Genomic DNA, 23,730 nt, shown 5'->3' on the forward strand with positions numbered 1-23,730 from the left:
AAAAGAAGCCAAGGCTAAAAGCACCAACAGCCTTCCAGTAGATATCAGGACCACCTAAGGACCTCAAAAGAGGGGCGCCTGGGTGGCTCAGTCGGTTAAGCGTCTGACTTTGGCTCAGGTGATGATCCCACGGTCCTGGGATCGAGCCCCGCATTGGGCTCCCTCTCCCTCTGCCTGCCGCTCCCCCTGCTTGTGCTCTCTCTCTCTTCTGTGTCAAATAAATAAAATAAATCTTAAAAAAATAATAATAAAGCTTAAAAGAGCCAAAAGGAATGGGGAATGTCCCTTCACCTTTCATTCCTATCTAGGATAACTTATATGCAATTATGAAGATAGAAAGAAAAGAAAAAAAAGGAAACAGATGGGTCTAACAGACAAATCAGTCCCAAGACAGAAAATGAGAAAACAAATTCAATGACTGGCTTTAAAAAATAAACTTTTGAGGAAATTTGGAAAGCTGACTTGATCATTTCACTCACATCCTCCCCAGTTCTGTCAACTGGTATTTCTTTCATCTCCCTCTCCTTCGTTACTCATGTAATTTTCGATTCCACCAGCACCAGCCAATCCCAGGCCCTTACTACTTGATATCTGCACTGCTAATAGTAGCTTCTTTCTGGTTTATGTCTTCATCATGGCCTAGTCTCAACCCTGCCAAAACCCGTATTTACCTCCACTTCTCATTGCGAACCTTCCACTTCAATAGGATCCTTCTCCTGACGTTCCTATCCCACCCGCACACGCACTAACCTGCAGTGATAACCATGCTCACGTATCTTTGCTATTCACGTCCTATAGATCCTTCAAAGACTCAATCAAATCTTCCTTAATGATTTCACCAAACATTCCAGTCGATGTAGCCCTCTCTCAACTCTGAAATAGTATAGTGCTTAAATTCTATACTGTCTTTTCTTACTCAGTTACAGAGGCATTTCTCAGGGCTGAAAGGATCTTAAAATGTATTCAGCCTCATGCTTAAACATTCTCTACAGCTCTAGCAAGTGCTTATCCAGATTATGCTTGGATACTTCCACTAATTGTAGTTTTACTACCTCCTGGAATAGCTCATACTAAGTTTCAACAGCCCTACAATTACAAAGTTCTTCCTTATAATCAGCTTATATCTCTCACCATAGAGCTTCGAACTATTAGTTAGTATTGTACTTTAGAACCTATACAGAACAAATTAAATCCCTCTTGAATATTCCCAAGAATCTAAGATTTTATGAAGTTTATCTGGTCTCCCATGAATCTCAAGATATATTTACACCATGTCGCTTTAGCCATTCTGACATCATGTCTTCAACTTTATTCACTGTTCTAGTAATTTTTATTCACTGTCCTAGTAATTACATACTGCCTTTTCTTATTCTAATATTTTAGATATGGTCAGCCACTCTTAGGGCCAATGACTTAGAAAATGTCAGGACTTTCATCAAGTCTGGACAGTAGAACAATTTTCACTATAACTCATTACTTTTTTCCTTACTTTTCTTTTCTTTACATGGTATCTAATATAAGTTAATCACATATTACATGTTTAGTCAATTAGGTTTTGAAATATTCCTCTCAAATTAGTTTTCAATGAATTGTCCACCATAAACTTCGTCTTCTAGGCATAGATCAATTTCTTCTAAGAATTCTCCATTTTAATAAATGCAAAATTACCAGATTTTTTTCTCAAAAGGAAATCCTATTGGGGATAGTAACATCTCTTGTGGAAATGAAATACGCTACAAACATCCAGGCACTTCATGTGACAGTATAAATAGGCATGGAAAAATACCATAGTGTGGAAGCATCATAGGGAGCTCTGTGAGCGATGACTGTGTGGCATTTGAAATTGAGTAGTGATAGGTTTCATCAGCTAAAATTTTTATACTTTTGAATTAACTCATTTTGTAAAATACCATGCTTCTGATTTCCACTGCTTGCATGATGATATTCACATGCACTGCAAGAACAAGGCCATTACATCTCCCTGGATAGACAAAACACTGTATGCCCAGAAGTTTCAGACCAACGATTTTCATTGATCCTCAGCTGACAACAACTGGTACTCCAAGAGGTCAGTCTCTCTTTGTTTTTTTTTCTTTTAGAGCAATTTGCATTTCATTTTACTAATTTTACTCTCCAGTTATTACTCTCAATCTATTGCTTGAATTATCTATTGCTCCATAAGGAATGACATTTCCTTGGGCTGAGAAACTAGCTGTATCATACTACATTAGTGTGATGAACCTCACCAAGTGCAAAGTGATGGCTGACTTTCCTGTTTTGGCAGGCCCACTGAGGAGGCACAGGGCCAGCACCTGCGGCAATTGCTGACAGATTGGCCCAACTGCCACGGCTTTGATGGCAATCTGCATAGGATTACCAGACACACATTAAACAGCCTCATTTCAATTCATCAAAACAAATGGTGTCACCAAATCTACCCACACAAGTCCAACTTACAATAACTCCACTGTTGAATTTCTCTGTCCAATCCAATGATGCATGCCCACCAAGCTCTGTGATGATGGATGGAGTCATTAGCATTTTAGTTTCTACATTGAACCTGAAGCCAAAGCATATGGTCAGACAGATGTTCCAGCAGTGGGCTCTATTTGATTTGCCATGTAGGTGTCCACTTATACTGGATCTTCATAAAAGAATACTAAGTCATAAATTACAGTCCAACCCTGTTTCAACTTTTACATCCTCAGAATTTATAACATGTTCTGATAACAGAACACTCAGAACATGCTTTATTCTGTATTTCAGCATAGACTACTGATTAAAAATTACCCTCGAACCTAATCAAATAACTTCAAATGGACAAGATGGACAAAATGCAGCTTAATGTTTATAGGCTATTATCATCTATGGCTTGATTAGTAATGCCAGAATGTACCACATACTCACTTTGCCTCATTCACTATTGAGGTAACCTGTATATACAGCGAATTGGACAGAACTTAACTTCTAACAAATGTATATGCACCCATGGACCCAACACCCCAGTAAATATATATGACATTTACAATACCTCAGAAAGTTTCCCCTGCCCACTTCCAGTCCCTCCTCATCACCCACAGTCAAATACTGTTCTGATTTCTATCACATAAATTAGTTTTGTTTCTTCCGGTACTTAATGTAAATGTAACCATACAGTATGCACTCTTTTCTTTCTTTCCCCTTTCTGAAAACATACTGAGAGTTATCCACATTGGTAACTCATTCTTTGTTATTACTGAGTAACATTCCATTGCTTCAATGAACCACACATAGTCTACCCATTCTCCTGTTAATGGACTTTGGGGTTCTTTACGATTATTGGTTATTATGAATAAAGCTGTTATAAACATTCTTACATAAGTCATTTTGTGAACACATGCCTTTATTTCTCTTGTATAAATACTCGGGAGTGGAACTGTTGTGTTATGTTAGCTATTTCCTTATATATTCACTTTTTGCCACCATCACTTTTTTCTTCATATCAGTTAGCACTACAATAAAAGGACATGACTAACATTCTTAACTTACAAAAAAAAAAAAATCTAATTTTTGTTTCCTGTGAGAAAAATTACCTGATGTTTCTAAAAAATATAACTAGTTTTTTATTATTTTATTTCAATATAAATTGTACATTAAAATTTCATTTGTGATCTTATTTCCTATAACCTGTGTTTTTTTGTTTTTTTTTTTTAAGATTTTATTTATTTATTTGACAGAGAGAGACACAGCAAAAGAGGGAACACAAGCAGGGGAAGTGGGAGAGGGAGAAGCAGGCTTCCCGCCGAGCAGGGAGCCTGATGCGGGGCTCGATCCCAGGACCCTGGGATCATGACCTGAGCCGAAGGCAAATGCTTAACGACTGAGCCACCCAGGCGCCCCCTATAACCTGTGTTTTACCATAAGCCTTAAGTTATGATCCACAAATTCCCTACCACTGAGGGTTCCTTGGAAACACAAAACAGCATAGGCCTAAAACTTGTTGGGAGCACCAAAAAACATCTGTTCATGTGGGAAAAAATTGCACATTGTAACCTGACAACAAATGTTGTGTTTATATGTGGAATGCACGCTACTTCATTGAGTTTTATGACTGAAAAGGAATTTGGAAATTCTCCACAGCGACTAAAGTCTTTAAGTCCTTTTTCCAACATGAATGAACTTCATAACACACCATTTTAAGCTATGGTCCAGAAAACCTCACAATTTTACCATATCGCTAGCTTGTTGACACTAAATAGACTTTTAAAAACAGTCATCCATGTTGTTTTATGCATCGGTAGTTCATTGAGCATGTACAAGGAGGTTAATCTGGGTAATGTATTTTGTCATTGTTCTCTAAATATCTAGAGTGAATGACCTAATTCTAAGACTCTGTAATTATATAATCTGAGATCTTATAGGAAAGAACACTCCCTAAAGACACATCCAGAACCACTATGATATATACCTTATGAATAATCCTAGATTAGCTCAGGTAACTCAAGTGTTTGCTTTTGTGTGTTCTATTTTTTAATTTACCTATTAATTTGTATGTCATTTTGAACGATAAAAAATGACTGACATATTAATTGTAAGCTAAAGACAATGTACAAGTGATTTATTTTTTAAATGTATTTCCAGGGGCACCTGGGTGGCTCAGTCATTAAGCATCTGCCTTCAGCTCAGGTCATGATCCCAGGGTCCTGGGATGGAGCCCCACATCAGGCTCCCTGCTCAATGGGGAGCCTGCTTCCTCTCCCACTCCCCCTACTTGTGTTCCCTGTCTCGCAGTGTCTCTCTCTGTCAAATAAATAAATAAAATCTTTAAAAATAAAAAATAAATGTATTTCCATACATATTTTATTTATTTATTTATTTATTTATTTATTTATTTATTTATTTATTTATTTATTTATTGGGGGGGGCAGGGGAGTGACAGAGGGAGAGAATCCTCAAGCTGACTCCTCACTGAGCACAGAGCTAGAACGGGCTCAATCTCACAACCCTGAGATCATGACCTGAGCCAAAACCAAGAGTCAGATGCTTAAATGACTGAACCACCCAGGCGCCCCTCCATACATAAATTATTTTAAATGTCAAATGCTATCAGGTATTAGGGTTAAAGCATTTGTAGTATATCATTTTTCCTTTAAAACAGAAAGTTGGATGCTTTTCTATTTTGGGGGGTTTTACCTCATATTTAAACATTTACCAATTGACAATACTATATAATGTAAGTGATTTGAAAAACATAAAAAGTCAATCACCATTTTTAATGACATCTACCATGGCAAGTGTAACAGCTACTCCATTATCCCATTACTTCTGTGACAGGATGCAGTGACCTTTCATTTTGAGCTGCTTCTAATGCATTCTCAGTACTGTCAGAGGGTATTTTAAGCAGTTGTTCTCACAATGACAGTTAATTTCAGGGGCCATTTTTACCCATACAAAACTAATAACATAAACAATTTCACATTCTTCCATCAAACAAAAAAGGTAATGAAGGCCATGTCTCAGGTCACCAAAAATAATGCAAAGATCTAGTTTAGCATCTTATAGCTGGCAGGGATCTTAGTTTCTACCCACATCTCCTTTCATACAGAAAGAACTTATCTATAAAACAGATTCAATAGTTCAATGAATTCTCTAAGTCCACACATGTAACTGGGTTGGAAGGGTTGAAAGGTTCAAATTAAGGTTAGAATTAACAGTTCGGACTCCTGACTTCTTGAACTCATTCTGCACCAAGTAAACAGGACTTGACATCAATTTTTATGGGCTGGCTTGTAGATTCATTATGGAATCAAGATTCTTTCTGCTTTATTATATTTCTACTACTTTAAGCAAAAGATCTTTTTTTAAATCACTGGCCACACTCTGACTGACTCACTATATATTTATATAAAATAACTAGTCTTATTCATTTGAAAACATCCCTCAACTAAGTAGTGGATAGTTTTCAATATTTCTTAAACATGAAGAAGGAAGATTTAAAAGAATAACTTAAGGTAATTTGAGTGGTATTACTGGGAAAGTAGAAAAGCTTTTTTAAAGAATAAGGAAAATATATAAACTGCTGAGGAATTGGGTAACTCACAGTCAAAACAGAAGAGAAATACACAAATTCACCTTAGGAGTGTAAAAAAAAGAGGAAAAAAAGGAAAGCAGAATAGATTTTTAACAGAATTATTTTTTTTATCTCTCATCTTTCTTTAAAAAATGACAGAAGGAATATTTTTTAAAACTATACCGAAATGGGCCAATCCACAAAGTAGGAAACAAACAATAAAGGAGCAATACTTTGACTGCAACCCACTCAAACCAGCAGGGCCAGAAAGTCTTTGTTGCCACAAGGCAGCTGGTGTCTGAGTACACAAAACCCTTTTATTTCAATGTCATATTAAATCCTGGGACATAAAACCAGAGGCAGACTGCAGAGTCTCTGGTTCTCCAAGACAGGACTATACAGATCACAACTAAAGTCAAGGCCAACTAATGTTCCCACCTAAATGAAAAAAAAAAAAAAAATTAACTAATTAGGAAAAAATGTCTAAAAATTGTTTATTTAGTCTGAGAGAAAGATGGATTCTGACTTCATGTTTAGCTGATAAAACGGCTGCATATTATACAGTACCCTCTTTATAAAGAATTATCTTATATTTCAATATCTATAGGGGAAATCAGCATAATCACAGAAAAAAAAATAGGGGCTTCATTCCCATTTCACATATTCAGGATGATATCCTAATACCTGCAAATCAAATGAATTATAAAAGTAGTGATAATTAAGTTTATATGGGTATATGGGTATATGGGTTATAACATCCAAGTGGATGTGAGGCTTTGATGAAATAAGAAATTTATAACCACTAGTACAATATTAGTCATTATACTAGGTATGATTTCAAAAATCATTTATTATAATCATGACCCCAACCTCCTACAAGCTAATGATTATCCCCAACACTAATTTTACCTCTTTAAAGATGGCAAAATAAATGCTGAAGTCTATGTTCAAGAAACTATGCTACTCTTACAATGATTTTTCTCTTTTGGTCTCTATTCACAGTCTCAGGAATTTCGTTCTAACCAATTAAATCCCTTCCTTCATTCTGATGCAAATGGAACACAAAAATAATAAGTGCTCAGAGAATATTATTACATACGTTCTAGGCTCAAATATTTAGCTCAACAGTCATCTTTCCTTGGGCCAGCCTCCTGACTTTTTTTTTTAGAGCTGCTCTAAGCCCCTTCCACCCCCCCCAACCCCCACTGCCCTGGGATTGGCAGTTATTCTCTGAAGCCGGGCACCTTCCTTAGTCTATTATTATCTCTCTGATTCTTTCAAAGCTCTTTGCATGTACCGTTTACGTTTCCCCAACATAATGTCAAATTGTAATTCATTAAATAGATATTTATTGAAGATTTAATATGTGCAAAGCAAATGTCTTGACCTCAGATCTGTGATTAACCCTTATACACAAAAGTTCTGAAAAAAAAATTTAATTGGCTCTCTTCCAATTCAAATTTCCAGAAGTACTTCCAAAGGTTTCTTAAACTATTTTTGTAAATGTATCAATGACAGTTCCTATTTAAGTGCTATGCTCTTGTAAGTTGAGTTTAAATGAGGAAATTTTCATTTTTTTCCTACTTTGAATGGATTTAGAAAAAAATTGTTTTTACAGTTATACATAACTTTAGAGAAACACTAATTTTTCACTAGAAACTAATCCAGATATTTATTAACTACATACTGTTATATGTTTATTCATCTTCCCAAAACGGAAATATCTGAAATGAATCTGTAGTCAATTAAAACAATCCTACGCAAGAGAACTTGTCTCTCTCTCTCTCTCTCACACACACACACAAGAATGACACCAGAAGCAGTACTTTGTGATTTTTTAAAAATCAAGTGTACCCATTAGCTCAGCTGTCCACTTGGCCTTACCTGCAGCCATAACTTGTTATGCACAGCATCTCTCCCCGTAGCAATACACTGAAACGTAGCATTCTGCCCTGCATTGACCTCCACGTCCCCCAGACGGAGAAAATGAGGAGATTTATCTGTGAAGGCAGAAAAAATATTTATTTTCACATGAAGAAAATGTGCCATGTTACTTTTTCCCAAGAGAATAATGTTAATACTTTTACCTTTGGCCAACCCGAATACCGTATGGAAGAAAATGGAGTTTTGTACTGAAATACACACTCCCTCTCACAATTCTCCTTTTATCCACCCCCCCATCATTGCTACAGCATTGTTGTATACAGAGAGAACACTCAACATTTACTGCTGAGGTTGGCCACAGCATGTTGCATATGGGTGATAAAAAAACAGTTACAAGTCAAAGAAAGCAAAAGAGATCAAAAAGGCATAAATTAGAGCATAACACAAAACTAGAGTGAAAACAGAAAATGATATCTAACATACTGAATAGACATGGTGGTCGAACTATTAATTTACAGCTTAAGCAGTTAGATCTCCTTTCTTTTAAAAAATATTTCAGTAGTTATAATTCTCTAGTACTTCAAAGAACAAGGGAATATTTTTGTTTCTCTCAAATAGAATATCAGTTTGACCGTTGCTAATTCTACTTCCTATTCCTTCATAGTTGAAGAAAGTTACCCAAAAGCAGTATCAGACCAATAAAAAGTGATGACTGTAGTCAAAACCTACATGACTTATATAACTGTCAAATGAGTGTTCTCTATGATTACCTTTTAAAACTGAAGCTTATTCATGTTTTCAACTGAAAGTAAATACACACAGGAAAAGTTAAGCCTCGGTAAGTAAAAACAAGCTCACAGAAGACCGTATCACAGTAAAACTGCTCTTGTGCTTAACTCCTATTTTTATTTGTTTACTCCTAAGAGCCTTTCTTTCACATTTCTCTTCCAGTAAGTGTAAATGAACAGTAGATGGAAACATCATGCTCATGTACTAATGGACTGAATTTATGAGCAAACCAACCTGAATTTTGAGCGAAACGAATTTGTTCCTCTTTTTCTTAGAATGTACTGCATGGAATAAATCGTTTGACCCTTGCCTACTACCTCTAATTCTTCAGCACCTCATCTTAGTATAGGCTTTAAAAAGATGGCTTCCCAGGGGAATTCTACCAAACATTTAAAGAAGGATTAATAACTATTCTTCTGAAACTGTTCCAAAAAATAGAAATGGAAGGAAAACTTCCAAACTCATTTTATGAGGCCACCATTACCTTGATCCCAAAACCAGACAAAGACCCCATCAAAAAGGGGAATTACAGACCAATATCCCTGATGAACATGGATGCAAAAATTCTCACCAAAATACTAGCCAATAGGATCCAACAGTACATTAAAAGGATTATTCACCACGACCAAGTGGGATTTATCCCTGGGCTGCAAGGCTGGTTCAACTTCCGCAAATCAATCAATGTGATACAATACATTAATAAAAGAAAGAACAAGAACCATATGATCCTCTCAATAGATGCAGAAAAAGCATCTGACAAAGTACAGCAACCTTTCTTGATTAAAACTCTTCAGAGCATAGGGATAGAGGGTACATACCTCAATATCATAAAAGCCATCTATGAAAAACCCACAGCGAGTATCATTCTCAATGGGGAAAAACTGAGAGCTTTCCCCCTAAGGTCAGGAACACGGCAGGGATGTCCACTATCACCACTGCTATTCAACATAGTACTAGAAGTCCTAGCCACAGCAATCAGACAACAAAAAGAAATGAAAGGCATCCAAATCGGCAAAGAAGAAGTCAAACTCTCACTCTTTGCAGATGATATGATACTTTATGTGGAAAACCCAAAAGACTCCACCCCAAAACTGCTAGAACTCATATAGGAATTCAGTAAAGTGGCAGGATATAAAAACAATGCACAGAAATCAGTGGCATTCTTATATGCCAACAACAAGACAGAAGAAAGAGAAATTAAGGAGTCAATCCCATTTACAACTGCACCCAAAACCGTAAGATATCTAGGAATAAATCTAACCAAAGAGGCAAAGGATCTGTACTCAGAAAACTATAAAATACTCACGAAAGAAATTGAGGAAGACACAAAGAAACTGAAAAACATTCCATGCTCATGGATTGGAGGAACAAATATTGTGAAGATGTCAACGCTACCTAGAGCAATCTACACATTTAATGCAATCCCTATCAAAATAACATCAACTTGTTTCAAAGAAATGGAACAAATGATCCTAAGATTTGTATGGAATGGGAAAGACCCCGAATAGCCAGAGGAATGTTGAAAAAGAAAAACAAAGCTGGTGGCATCACAATTCCAGACTTCAAGCTCTATTACAAAGCTGTGCAAGCTATTACAAGACACAAAAACAGACACATAGATCAATGGAACAGAATAGAGAGCCCAGGGCGCCTGGGTGGCTCAGTCGGTTAGGCGTCTGCCTTCGGCTTGGGTCATGATCCCAGGGTCCTGGGATCGAGCCCCGCATCGGGCTCCCTGCTCAGCGGGAGGCCTGCTTCTCCCTCTCCCACTCCCCCTGCTTGTGTTCCCTCTCTCACTGTGTCTCTCTCTGTCAAATAAACAAATAAAATCTTAAAAAAAAAAAAAAAAAAGGAATAGAGAGCCCAGAAATGGACCCTCAACTCTATGGTCAACTCATCTTCGACAAAGCAGGAAAGAATGTCCAATGGAAAAAAGACAGTCTCTTCAACAAATAGTGTTGGGAAAATTGGACAGCCACATGCAGAAGAATGAAACTGGACCATTTCCTTACACCACACACAAAAATAGACTCAAAATGGATGAAAGACCTCAGTGTGAGACAGGAGTCCATCAAAATGCTAGAGGAGAACACAGGCAGCAACCTCTTTGACCTCAGCTGCAGCAACTTCTTCCTAGAAATATCACCAAAGGCAAGTGAAGCAAGGGCAAAAATGAACTATTGGGACTTCATCCAGATAAAAAGCTTTTGCACAGCAAAGGAAACAGTCAACAAAACCAAAAAACAACCAACAGAATGGGAGGAGATATTTGTAAATGACATATCAGATAAAGGGCTAGTATCCAAAATCTATAAAGAACTTATCAAACTCAACACCCAAGAAAAAAGAATCCAATCAAGAAATGGGCAGAAGACATGAACAGACATTTTTCCAAAGAAGACATCCAAATGGCCAACAGACACATGAAAAAGTGCTCAACATCGCTCGGCATCAGGGAAATCCAAATCAAAACCTCAATGAGATACCACCTCACACTAGTCAGAATGGCTAAAATGAACAAGTCAGGAAACGACAGATATTGGCAGAGATGCGGAGAAAGGGGAACCCTGCTACACTGTAGGTGGGAATGCAAGCTGGTGCAACCACTCTGGAAAACAGTATGGAGGTTCCTCAAAAAGTTGAAAATAGAGCTACCCTACGACCCAGCAATTACACTACTGGGTATTTATCCCAAAGATACAAATGTAGTGATCCGAAGGGGTACATGCACCCCAATGTTTACAGCAGCAATGTCTACAATAGTCAAACTATGGGAAGAGCCAAGATGTCCATCGACACATGAATGGATAAAGAAGATGTGGTATATATACACAATGGAGTATTATGCAGCCCTCTAAAAAACAAAATCCTGCCATTTGCAACAACGTGGATGGAACTAGAGGGTATTATGCTAAGCGAAATAAGTCAATCAGAGAAAGACAAGTATCATATGATCTCACTGATATGAGGAATTCTTAATCTCAGGAAACAAACTGAGGGTTGCTGGAGTGGTGGGGGGTGGGAGGGATAGGGTGGCTGAGTGATAGACATTGGGGAGGGTATGTGCTATGGTGAGTGCTGTGAATTGTGTAAGACTGATGAATCACAGACCTGTACCTCTGAAACAAATACATTATATGTTAAAGAAAAAAAAGAAGAAGAAGAAGAAGATGTAGGAAGGGAAAAATAAAGTGGGTGAAATCGGAGGGGGAGACGAACCATGAGAGACTATGGACTCTGAGAAACAAACTGAGGTTTCTAGGGGGGGATGGGTTAGCCCAGTGATGGGTATTAAAGAGGGCACGTATTGAACGGAGCACTGGGTGTTATACACAAACAATGAATCATGGAACACTACATCAAAAACTAATGATGTAAATTAAAAAAAAAAGTGAATCCTCAAAAAAATAAAAATAAAAAGGGAAATGCTTGAACTAGAACATGAACTGAACAGTGGTTCGTGAATTGTGAACTCTAGGCCAGCAGCATGGGCACCTGGGAACTTATTAGAAGTGTACATTTTCAGGCCCCACCCCATACTTCTGAATCAGAATGACGGCGGGGGCGAGGGGGGCACACAAACTGTCATTTGCCACCCCAGGTAGGTGATGCTGATGCACAATAGGGTTTAACAAGCTCTCAACAAGAGCACAGTTGTGGCCCCTGGCATGGTGCCCCCCTCCCCATGCATGGTGCTTACAATGTGTGAGAAAATTTCCACCAGGAGGATTACTTAACATATCATCCAGAATTCATGGGCCCTGTAAATGCCGCTGTTGGGAGATATAGGTAAAGTCTGAATTTATGCCAACTGTTTTATGTCTGGCTCGACTGAATGCATGTAATGAATGTCTTTCAGGAAATGTGATGTACACACAAAATTAATCACATCATCTAAAGAGCAACCAATGGGCATCTAAAGACATAACAAAACTACGCGTTAATAAACTGAGTTCTTTGTTCTGTTTGCTTTCTATTATTTTGTTGTTTCGTATGGATTAACCAGATATTTATTATAAAAAATTTAGTCTGAAGTTTGGACTATGGTGAACTAATTCATTCTTTTCCCTTCACTCCAACTTTCAACTGAGCACATCACATGTTAGTGAGGTTTCTTTTAGTTTCCTTTCAATTGAGCTCTGATTTGTTATTTTTCTTTGTTTTCCTAGACTACTTAATAAAACCAAAAGATGGAGCCTGTCCTACCTAGAGTTTTATTTACATTTGCATTTTGTTCTCTGTAATTAAATAATAAGAGAACTCTCTAATAGGTGTACAACTAGTTACAGTTCTGAAAACTATTTGATTCAAAAATTCTAGAAACATTTCAGTGTTCTTTAAAAACTGAACAGAAGGCTAGGAGTAGCAACGGAAGAGACAGCCACAACCAAGTGATAAACAGTCAACAGTCACTGCCAATACAAGACAAGTGTTGAAAGGACGCAGAAAAATACAATTCTTAATCACAACCTACCACAAGGATAACTCAGTACTTGGATGTCATCAATGGCAATATAACCACTCCTCCCTCCTGAGACTTCAGCTTCAAATATTACCTGTCAGGAAGAAATAGAAAACATTTACAACAATCATTTTTTAAGGAATTTTCACAGTAAAAGAAGAATAGCTAAAGCACACTTATGAAAATTAAATTTGATTTTTATCCTATAAGAATTAAAAATTATTTCCTAAATCTTGTCCAGGTAAACAAACAAACAAAAACATTACTGAGGTGAAGCAGCTAAAAAAATTATATAAGCAACTGCTACTGTGTGTTAGAATTCCTGAATGGGTATCATCTAGGCAGAATGAATAGGCAAATACAGCTAATCTCATATCCCTAAATTTTCTCTTATTGATTTTCTCCGTTTTTGCTATTTACTTAAAATACACTGAGCACCTACAATGTACCAGGCAATAGGCTAACCAGTGAAAATACCAAATGATCTGCGCTTTTAAACAGCTAAACTTTCAAAGACAGAGGCCATCGGCTAGATTAGCAGTATTCCAGGCAAAAGGAACATACAATGGACTAGAATAGAGGTGTGTGTTTGGGGAACCAAATGAATATAATCTGTATGGCTAACAAAGGTTCAAAAGGGAAGAGGTAAGATTAGAGAGCTAGGCATGGAAGACCTTAAATACTACCAGACTAAAATCAGGAGTACATTCTGTCAATAAATTCCACATTAACAAATATTAAACAAAAAGGTTTCCATGTTCACATATAAGCTCATGTTATAGAGTTTTGTTGTTACAATCAATAGAAAAGCTTCATATAGCCTTTGTTTTTTTAATAATATGTAGTGTGACTTCTCAAGAGAAACCATTTTTAGCATGCCACCTTTCAACATTTTATTTGACTATTCATGGAGGTACACAGATTATTTTTGGGAGTATTCTGCAAAACATTTTAGGAAATGTGATGGAAATTAATATTTAACATAGGAATATGGTATAATCAAATTGATCTATTAGAAACATATATGCCTGTAAAGTAGAGGATGAACTAAAAGAAACCAAGACTGGAAACAGGTAATATGCTAGTAGGAGTGGAAATAGAGAGATATGAAGAAAAAAGAAAGATAAAAATAATGCTAAGGAAACGGACAAAATGAAACTTATTGACTTGTTAGTTGTGATGAAATATAGGGCAATTCTAACTCCAGGCTTGCACCACTAGGCGAATTGTGCTATCAGAATCCCTAGCCAGGACTAGTGATACAGAAAAAGGTACAAATTTGAAGGAGAAGAAGACTAAGTACATTACAAATCTGATTTGCCTAGGGTACATATGGGGTAAAGGCTTAGAGCATAACTGGACAACGTATCTCAAAAATAAGAGGTAGGTCCACAATAAAGCCATAGATTTGGAAGTCTTCATCATGGAAGTAAGTTATAGACTTAAAAGTTAACATGATGGGTGAATAAGATGGCATAGGAAGATAAAGAGGAGAAAACCACTGAAATGGAAGGTAACAATACAGCAGCAGAAGTAAAGCCAACAAAGTACAGTTCGGATATAATGACCAAGGAAAGAAGAGAAGTATCAGGAGGTTTCAGGCAGGTCAACACTCCCACCAAAAAACAAAACAGAACAAAACAAACAAACAAAAAAACAAACTATAATAACCATAATTTTAAAATTATCAGATATCTATATAAACAATGGCATTTAGATGAACACAAATTCTAGGAGGACAGATTCTCTCCAATGTGACCCCTGATCTTTGGCCATGTCTCCTTTCCCACGGGAATTATTTGCCAATTCCAGGATCAGGGTGTGGTTCTAGCTCAGCACAGATGTAGGTCCTCTGCTGGGAGAAAGTGGAAACAGTGAAGCTTGCTGTGCAGGACTCTGGAAATTTAGAAGTCTAGATTAAAAAAATGTTGGCTGTGGCAAAAAATATGAAATATAGGGGAGAGGTCAAGAAAAACTAAAATTAAAAAGTATCAATTAGAATTAACCATTAGGAGTTTTCTGGTAACGTTTGGCAGACAGTTTTACCAAAGGGAAGGGGCAGAAGATTGACTGTCTGACTTGATAGTAACTAACATTTATTGAACACTTACTATATACAAGAGACTATTCTAAGCTAGCATGCACACCATCATGCTTGCATCTGTCGTTCTCGCTCTCTTTTTTCCCCTGCCACCCAGACACACACACACACACACACGCACACACACACACACTCTTAATCCTCACTACAATCATGTAAAGTTGGTATTATTTTTATCCTCAATTTAAAGAAAAGTTAAGTAACTGGACCGAAGTCATAACAGTTAACAAGTGGCAGGGCCAGGAAAGGACCTGAGTCGAACTGCGTCCAGCTTCTATTCTTCTATCAACTTCACTACACTGTCTCTCAAGATAAAGAACCAAATGCAGAGAGAGCGTTTCTTTTAAGCAGGCTTTAAATGTCCTTTAAAAGTCTAACGTGTTAAACTTTAAAGATTAATGTCATTTTAAATAGTACTTCAACTAAACATTATACTGACTAGGTAGCAGCATCATCAGCATTACACCCTTCCCATTTTCCTCCTGTACCCCTACACCCACCCCAAAGCTGATGACGATGGGACCCAGTAGATTAGGTGGCTGGTTTGCCTCCCATCCACCCGTTCCCGTCATAGGCCTTCTCCTGTGTTACTTCTTTCCTACTTTGTCCTTTATGACTATTGATGTCACTGGAATAAGCTGAGAAAGAGAACAGGGTCTTTGTGGGAAGAGAAATACTTCACAAGAAGGAGAGCTAATCTATGAACACAGAAGTGTGTGTGCATGTGTGTGCGTGCATGCATGCGATTTACATTTCATATAAGTGTATCTGATATGAAAACAATTGTCATGCCACTTTCCAAAAACTGGAACAAAGGCTTATTAGAAGCAAGAAATAGAGGTGAGAATCAGAGACGTTAAATAAAGTGTAACTTGGGGTGGCTGTGGTAGAGGCCCCTTTCCTGGGGCTGAGAAAACTTGTACTTGACTCCCAACTCTCCTGTTTAGAAATTCTTGAGCAAATCCCAGAACGTTTTGCAGCCAAATCCCAAGTCCTTAACCTGGATATAATGCAGTTTTCATTATAAAGTTTTATGAGGATTAAATAGTAACAGACGTAAAAGTGCTATATAACCCAAAGGGTAAGCTCATCAACATTGTTAATGTGTGAGATTTGTGTAAATGTCTCCCAGGAAAATAGATTTTATTTGCTTGAATAGTAGTTCAGGAAAAGGGAAGGTATGGAAAGAAAAAGTGAGAAAACTGTTTTTGAAGAAAAAAACTACATTTTTTATGAATAGACCACATAACTGTGTAATTAATCACTGGCTATTTCACTTCCATTGTAGCCAACATTAATTAAATTATTTTAATTTCTTAAGTTTATCTTAGTTTTACTTTCTCCAATTGTCTTACTTCCTTTGCTTCATATAGGTGATAAGCTCATAGATGTTTACTCTACCCCCTGAGAAAATGTTTCTTATTTGGTCATTTAAATTGAGCTTTTATTCTGAACAATAATTTAGGCCTGCATTTAAAAAGGGAAGCAAAAGAACCGGTTCTTTATTAGAGAAAAAAAATGTTTCTCTTTTTAGTGACCTCATTTTCTCTAAGTGTTGTCTTTGCCTCATTATCAAGAGCTGGAGGGAATTTCTAAGATCAGATTCCTTTACTACTAAGGACCTAATCAGCTTTATCACTTCAACAGAGCCCTCACCTTGTAAGGCTCTTCTGTCCAGTCAGGGGAAACAGATCTCGAGAGCTTAATTACGCAAAGCTTGCTTGAGCAAATGCTCAGGTCAGATCTAATGTCTGGTGTCAGGTAGTCAACCAGGGCTTCCCAGAAGAGAACAAAGGAAGCCCTACCAGATGTCAACTTTCACCCATCTAAGAGGCCAGCCTGGGAACAGAATGGACGGGCTCTGTTTTGCATGCTGTTTTCACTCCACTCCATTACCTGAACTACTGAAGATAATGATTCCAATCAAATTTTTGCTACTCTAGCAACATTCTTGGATTATTAACCAAATAAGTGAGGTAAGGTTGAATTAAAATAGAGGGGGGAAAAGGCAAACTCTAAAGAACAAGGACTTCCTCCTTTGGCAAACTGAATTATAGCAGAGAATGTACCTCATATAAGGGAAAGCTGAACTCGAAGTCAGGAAGTCTGTGGATCTAATTGCTATCACCTGTAACCCACAAAATGATTTCACTGTGTCTTCCTTGCCTCATCTGGGTGATACTGGCCTTGCTACATCACAAGTTTGTGGTGAAAACTGAATGATATATACACAATGATTAAAAGATACATGAAATACCTTTAATACAAGATATTATGGATATGGGAAAAATCTGAAAAACAAACAAACAACTTTGTCCTTAATTTTCTTTCAATATTATCAGTTTTGAGAGTATAGGCTCCAAAGTCAGAGACACATTTACTTTTTTTAAGGGTAACTTTAACTTATGGAAAAATATATGTAAAGTTGTACTGAAGTTATGTTTGCAACTTTGTATATAAAGTTACTTTGGTGACTTATGTAAAATCTAAGCCTCAGTTTCTTTTCCTTTTTTGTTTTTTAAGATTTTATTTATTTATTTGAGAGAAAGAGAGACAGAGACAGAGAGAGTGAGAGAGCACAAGCAGAGAGGGAGAGGGAGAATCATGCTCCCCGCTGAGCTGGGAGCCTGATGTGGGGCTCCATCCCAGGACCCTAAGATCATGTCCTGAGCCAAAGGCAGATGCTTAACTAACTGAGCCACCCAAAAAAGAAACTATTAGTATCCACGTCAGGGCTTAAGGGAGGATTAAATGAGATATGCACATGAAATATTTAGCACAGGCCCTGGTACACAGTAAGTGTACTACGTTAGGGAGCACCATCATGGGAGAGAGCATCCATAAAGAACATATGTACTAAAGTGAAATTTCTTCTCTTTCCCCTCTCTTTCTCATCAAAAACTTCACCCTCTGCCCCAACTTGGGGGGAAAAAAGTAGGGCCATCATGCAACTCTTGATCTCGAGGTTGTGAGTTCAGGCCCCATGTTGAGTGTAGAGACTACTTAAAAGTATTTTTTTAAAACATGGATATACTGTATATTATGAACAGAAGGATGTTAGAATCATTAAGTATAACTGATTTCTCTCTCATGTGAACTTTAAACACTGCAGTTTCTTAAGGATATGTACTAGGCCACCTTCTCTCTTTTTGCCATACCTTCCACCATGACAGGATTGAGAATGATGATCCTGCAAAAGGACAAGGGTATTGAAAAAAGAAAAAAAAAAGTGTGTAGAGATATTAAAGGGAAATGAAGGTATACAGCATCACAAAAGCCGGTCAAAAAATATCTGAAGTGGAAGAGATATCAGGACCAAATCCTGGTAAAACACTAAGTAAAATGAAGATTAAAAATACCCTCTTATAATATATAATGTATTATTTGTTTCAGAGGTACAGGTCTGTGATTCATCAGTCTTACACAATTCACAGCACTCACCATAGGAAAAAAAAAGAAGATAGTAGGAAGCAAAAAATGAAGGGGGGGAAATCGGAGGGGGAGACGAACCATGAGAGACTACAGACTCTGACAAACAAACTGAGGGTTTTAGAGGGGAGAGGGGAGGGGGATGGGTTAGCCTGGTGATGGGTATTAAAGAGGGCACGTTCTGCATGGAGCACTGGGTGTTATACGCAAACAATGAATCATGGAACCTACATCAAAAACTAATGATGTAATGTGTGGTGACTAACATAACATAATAAAATTAAATTAAAAAAAGAAAAGAAAAGAAAAAAAATTACCCTCTTATACATCTTATAACTGGAAGTTTGTACTCTTTGACCAATATCTCCCCATTGTCCCAACCCTTCAAACCCTGTCAGTATTAACAAAAATATCCTGAGGTTTAGCATCACAACGTCTAAGTGATGAGAAGGCCTGCTACGTTATCTAATATGGATGAAAATATTGGGTATAACAAGACCATACTTGAATGAAAAGCAACTATACCATCCATCCAACTGTAACCCTTTGCAGAGTGATACTGTATTTGCCTGATCAACAATAGACATCAGTCCAGGCACACACCAGTGTCCATGACCAGAGATCAAAAGGAGAAAATAAAACCTAAGAGATTTCACGCCAAAGTAGTCCACATAAAAGAAAAGCCCAAAGAAGGCAATTTTCAGAAGGCTCCACATTGAAATGAATATGCAAGCCTAGTACACTCCTAGACTTCAAATTAGCCCAGGGAGTTGGCTATCCCTAATGTAATCACCAAAGTATCTAGAAGATCTAAATAAAAAACTAACAATAATCATTTTTAGAACTTACACTAGAATATTTAAGTTGATAATAAGTCTATTAGTTATTTAAATTAATTTTCATTCCTAAAATCTTACACTTGCAAAAGCATTGTCAATGGTCTCTTTTTCTTTTAATTTGAATAGATATTGATGTAGGGTAGTATGTATCAAAAACACATGACTCCATAACGTGGCTAAGAGAGACCCAGACAAACTTTTCATCTCTAAAACCAAACTCAAAACTTGAACCCAAAATAAATAATAATCACAACATAAAAACAAGAGTTCTTGTGCTCTCTGCACAAAAACATGCTGTCTGCATGTTTCCTATATCATTAAGATGACTTTTGTGGAAAGAGGTATATGCAGCCAGCTTTCTCAAAAGGTTTTGGTCTAAGTTCTTTATCATAATGGAGATGTACATACGCAGACAAAGGCACACCAGTGTCAGGCAGAGCCTCAATTCTACGTTACAGACCTCAACTGAAATCCCTGTGAGGACCTCATGGGGCCACCTAGAAGGTTCTCCATAAATGTTAACCCCTTTCTCCCTTTCCTTCTCTGGGGACTGTCAGAGGTAATGCCACAGCACCCTAGCCAGAAAGAAATAAAGAGGCAAGAGGGCAGTCCCAGGTGGCACTGATGCTGGAGACCATGAGAAACACCTCTTAGCTCTTCGGTACTGCAACAAACCCAGCACACACACTATCTTCCTAATCTCTACTGTGAACTGTGAACAACCCTACATCCATCTCACTAACCCACCCTTACAGGACTCCTCCTTCATTTCAGTTCAAGGCCCGGTATGGTAAGAAGGCTGAGTCTACAGACTACAGAGCCCACTTCCCCGGCTCTCTCAAGAGGCAGCCCCAATGCCAAGGCAGACAGGCAGACAGAGCCCAGTACTATATTCCAAATGCCTGTAATGTGTTCAAAAATAAGTTGAAACAGGGCCCACTGTTCATGGCACAGCCTAATTTATGTTAGAATATAAGTTTAGCAAAAGAGAGAAAATAAAAAAGGCAATTAGAAGAGGGAAATGAACAAAAGTTAAGTGAAATAATCCAAGATCTAAAAATGCTATGAAACACATTTTTCATCCCGTGGGTCTGTCCTTAGATACATAAGCAAGCAACTTACACCATAAACGATCTGGTATAAAACTGAAAGTAGAGAAGCAAAGAGTTGCAGAAAATTCATCAGCAAAATGTCATTTCTGTATCTTTACTATCATAGCTCCACCATCTGGGTTATATTTTATAGTTAGTTGTCTGAGCCAAAAATAAAAGATGACTGGTTAAGGTTGCTATTTCTATCAACATGACACTGAATTACAGTACTATTTTTCCTCACTTCTAGAGATGTGCCATTTGTCTTCCTACAATCCACAGGCAGAACCTTTTAAATTTTAGCACCAACAGTCCAATCTTACACATTGCAGAAGTAGATCACTTCGCTTGCACAGCTATATCTGAAAAAAATGCTTTCAGGCTAAACAGTAAGTCTGTTCCTCGCCAAACCTGTGACTCTCAAGAGCTTCAATTGATAACTGTGGAGCTCAATTTTTAAAAAGATTAAAATGAGTGGTGAGGCCTATACATACTGTCACACTAAATAGCTTTTACATACGAAATCTGTTGGTAGTACATACTATGTTACACAGAAAAGCAATCTTTAAATGAACCAGGTGATTAAATGCCACTCAACAGAGAGTATAACCAGATCAGTCTATCTCAAGGCAAAGTTCAACTGGAGGCTAAACTTGAGTTCTCACATCACAAATGCAAACATATTAATAAGTAAGTGTTTGGGTAAGACTACGTACAAAAAAAAAAAAGAACTCTTTGCTTTCATCATACGGATCTAAAAATTCAGTAATTTCAAAAGTACTGTAAACTTTCCCTCCTAGAAAAATAGGTTAGGGTGGAGAGAGATTATGACACAAAGTTAATTAGAATAACCAGTCTGTATACTCCTACTTCAATTTAGGGATAAAAGGGGGAAAAAAAAAAAAACTCCATGATTTATTTTTTTCCTACTTTATTTTATAAGTAAATAAGCAAGTACAGCAACATCTTTGACTGTAAGCACTAAATAGCAAATATAACTAGCTATTAGTATACAATTTAAGACATAGTGCTTTTAGCTAGTAAAAAGCCTAGTGAGCACTCAAAAATATTTACTAGGGGAAGTACTGAATAATACATTTCACAGACAGCTTCTACAGAAGATAACAATGGGGAACTTTAAAAGATATTCTAGCACTATAATAGGGCCAGGCATCCTTGCATTGCGAAAGAAAGAAAGAGAAGGAAGGAAGGAAGGAAGGAAGGAAGGAAGGAAGGAAGGAAGGAGGGAAGGAAGGAAGGAAGGAAGGAAAGAGAAAGAAAGAAAGAAAGAAAGAAAGAAAGAAAGAAAGAAAGAAAGAAAGAAAGAAAGAAAGAAAGAAAGAAAGAAAGAAAGAAAGAAAGAAAAAAAATCTTATTTGAGATAATTAAAAGTATACATTTAATTTAATTCTTTGCAGAATATCAACTTAAATGTTTGGTGATCTATATTAACAAAACAATCATATGTTATAAATCAGCAAAGGAAATGGTCTTCCTTTAAGAATCCTTCTTGCTAGGGCGCCTGGGTGGCTCAGTTGGTTAAGCGACTGCCTTCGGCTCAGGTCATGATCCTGGAGTCCCGGGATCGAGTCCCGCATCGGGCTCCCTGCTCAGCAGGGAGTCTGCTTCTCCCTCTGACCCTCCTCCCTCTCATGCTCTCTGTATCTCATTCTCTCTGTCTCAAATAAATAAATAAAATCTTTAAAAAAGAATCCTTCTTGCTAAAAACTTTAAGATAAAAAATTGTTATGTAGGATATTCAGAAATCGAAGTTATCTAGCATTGAAGCCTCAAATTTCAGTCAAAAAAGAAGGAAAATGACATCCCTTTCCATATCATAAAGTCAACATCATTTCTGAAGAATACCTATAACCCCTCTGGGTGTCTGGCAATTAATAAGAATGGTTCATCTGAGGCAGAGAATTTTAGAAATTACAATACTGATGAAAAGAAATCCTATGAACTCTTTGTACAATTACAAAATCCTGAAACTCTATTAAAAAAAAAAAGTGACTGATTCACAAACCATTTTTGTTATCCACACAAGACAAAAGGAATGGAACAAAAATGGACTTTAAAAATAGATGGGGAGAAATAAACTCTATCATCCTTGAGTACAGGAGATGGAAAAGGAAGGAAAGCCTTAATTCCATCAGCAGGATTTAGATACAGGTGAGGGACAGTGATAGAAGCTGCCATGACCAAATGCTTTCTTTAAATAAAGACCCTAAAGAACAGAAACCAACTTCAAATGACTTAGGTGACCTGAAAGAGTCACTCAGACAAATCCAGAAGTAGCTTATGAAAATCAAAGGCCATTCTAGAGACTTCCGGAGGTATTTAACCTACTTAAACTTTGCATTGCTTCTACTTATTGGCATTAAAGTATCAACAAATTAGAGACCAGGCCAGGATTCTCAATATGTGATCCAGCAACAGTAACATCAGCAACATCAAGGCACTTGTTGGGAATGCAAATACCGGGGCCCCACCCACAGAGTTTCTGTAGATGGGGGCCAGTGATCCACAGCCCTTCTAGGTGATTCTGATGCAGCCCAATGTCTGAGAAACACTCATTTAAGTTGATCAACCTTAGTTTAGAGATGAAGAAAATGGGCGGGAAGTCTTTGTCCTACTCTTATAGTTTGTAATAGAAGAGTTGGTTCTAAGAACCAGTCTTCTTGCTTCGGTATCTCTTCATTTGCATGGAAAATCACTTCACCCTGGGACTCATGGGTTTTCTTTTTCAGATGCCCCACTAAAATTGAAAAAAAAAAATACCTAAGGCTGTATAAAATACTAATTTTAAAAAGTTTAAACAATTGGCCACTCACTTATTCATCAAAAAATATATGCAGCTCCTAATATTTGATAGATGATAAAAAGAGAGAAATACCTAATTTTTAATCCCTGTCCTGACCAAAGTCACAGTGTGGCAGAAGAGATGAGTGTGTTAGGGAATAAGTATAGCACAGCTCTAGGTGATAAAGCAGAGTTAGAGAGAAAGGAGAGGGTTCAGAGGAGGGAGATTTGCTCCTCCTGGGGGGAGAGCAAAAGACTTCAGAGAAAGTGACCTCTGAGTGATG

General features: G+C 37.3%; 1 protein-coding gene across 2 annotated transcripts in view; it reads right to left on the reverse strand.

Moving 5' to 3' along the window:
* PTPRK (protein tyrosine phosphatase receptor type K) overlaps positions 1-23,730 on the reverse strand; it is a 556,644-nt gene that overhangs the window by 266,335 nt on the left and 266,579 nt on the right. For both annotated transcript variants that reach the window (XM_045865517.2, XM_045865516.2), the window contains exons 4-5: positions 13,197-13,278; positions 7,934-8,049 (exon numbers count right to left, since the gene is read on the reverse strand). In XM_045865517.2, coding sequence (XP_045721473.1) covers positions 7,934-8,049; positions 13,197-13,278 — 198 coding nt within the window. The remainder of the gene's footprint in view (positions 1-7,933; positions 8,050-13,196; positions 13,279-23,730) is intronic.

The sequence above is a fragment of the Mirounga angustirostris genome, unplaced genomic scaffold (genome assembly GCF_029215605.1).
Source record: "Mirounga angustirostris isolate CCGP_5_RB_7025 unplaced genomic scaffold, mMirAng1.0.hap1 SCAF_8, whole genome shotgun sequence".
Lineage (NCBI taxonomy): Eukaryota > Metazoa > Chordata > Mammalia > Carnivora > Phocidae > Mirounga > Mirounga angustirostris.